This window comes from Phacochoerus africanus, chromosome 2, assembly GCF_016906955.1.
Source record: "Phacochoerus africanus isolate WHEZ1 chromosome 2, ROS_Pafr_v1, whole genome shotgun sequence".
NCBI lineage: Eukaryota > Metazoa > Chordata > Mammalia > Artiodactyla > Suidae > Phacochoerus > Phacochoerus africanus.
The window spans coordinates 228,974,612-228,976,246 of record NC_062545.1 but is presented as its reverse complement, the minus strand read 5'-3'; the positions used below and the strand labels follow the sequence as shown (position 1 = coordinate 228,976,246).

General features: G+C 35.0%; 1 protein-coding gene across 1 annotated transcript; it reads left to right on the top strand.

Annotated features, from left to right (window-relative positions):
• Positions 1–564: 564 nt before the first annotated feature.
• LOC125120822 (60S ribosomal protein L39-like) lies at positions 565–1,297 on the top strand. Its single transcript, XM_047769234.1, has 2 exons — positions 565–657; positions 1,133–1,297. Exons 1-2 carry the CDS (start codon positions 565–567, stop codon positions 1,295–1,297), a joined length of 258 nt encoding a protein of 85 aa, XP_047625190.1.
• The last annotated feature ends 338 nt before the right edge of the window (positions 1,298–1,635 follow it).

The window sequence follows — 1,635 nt, the reverse complement described above, 5'->3', positions numbered from 1 at the left end:
CAAAAAAAACCCTCTATTTTAAAGAATTATTTTTTGCAGAATGAAATTCAAATAGTTACTTATTTAAAGTATATATCTCCCACAAAACAGAAAGAGAGGAAACTAATGAAAGACAAAAATGGGTGGAAACTTTGCTACAAATCCTGCTGGTTTCTATAGTGTCTCCAATCCTCCCACAGGAATTTGAATTTTCATTGCAAGGATTGACCATTATCCTAAAGGAATTGTAAGCTGTTTCCATTTTAAAACTCAGCTAGATAATTAGGCAAAGTCATAGCTATAGTAAATGTACATGTACTACTATGCTTTGTCTTTACTGTTTGGTGCAGTGATTTGTAACTATTTGGATTGGAATCTAAATTTGCAAATGAGATGTTACGACTGTATCAAAACATGAATTATTTTTAATTGGAAAGCTCAGAAATGATTTTAAAAATTGAAATAACAAATATACTCTTTTTATTAGAATAATTTTGCTAAACATAGATTAAAAATATTAGCATTTAGTGGAAAATTATTAAATTATGAAAATAAAATGGAACTGCTGCTAGTCTGTTTCTGATCATGGTCTGTGCCCACAAGTCAGAAAAAAATTTTCCAGCATCGTGGGGTGAAGGGAAAGAAGAGTTTATTGAGATAAGAGACATTGCTAGCACAGTGCGAAAACTTCCTAGTAATCAAGGAGAGCTGACCCCCAGTGAGTGTATAGTTGTGTCTGTTTTTATGGCCCAGGGAGATAGGAGAGTTCTTAAGATAGGCCTGCTTATCTGCTAATTGGTTGGGGAAAGATGGGATTTTCTGATCCACTTGCTAATTCATTGGGGGTGTATATTGCACCTATAGGGTTGGGGTGAGGAGTGTGCCACATACCTTTCCTAATGGGGGCAGTAGGAATAGGCCAGGTTGCTCAAAATGAGGGAAGTGGCATTACAATGAGATGGGTGGGCTGATGATAAGGTTCTAATATTCTTGTCTTGTCCAGAGGCTTTGTGTTCTATCTCTTAGAAGAGACTTGAAGTGCTACAGGTATGATGACATTAACAAATAATTCCATTTAAGTTTTATGAAAATGTTTATTAAAATACTGCACACACTCTTTTCTTCTCCACTGTCCTATGTGTGGTTGAATTAGCTTCTTACCACATCTTCTCACAAGATTTTCAGAATCAAGCAATTCCTGGTCAAGAAGCAAAAGCAAAATCATTCCATTCCCCAAAGGATTAGAATGAAAACTGGTAATAAAATCAGGTACACCTCCAGTAGAAGACATCGGAGAAGAACCAAGTCTGGTCTATGATAAGCCCCGCACATGAGGTGGCACACATACTTATGCTGTGTTACGGTCTCTTGCATTTTACCATATCACTCTGAAAGCATCACAGCCACAGATGGATATATTGGGTAAAGGATTATCTTTGTATCGAGAGTTCTACATAGTGCTTTGCCTCAGTAATAAATATGTGAAGGCCTCTTGTTGGGGAAAAAAAAAAGTTCTGCACAAATTTATTATTTCCTTTCCTTTTTTTGCTACAAAGGTCTGGTTTAATAATATTATTATAAATATAATATATGTGCTTTTAACTTTGAATTTGTTTAAATTTTTACTGTAGTCTATCTTTAAATAATCAGCTTTTG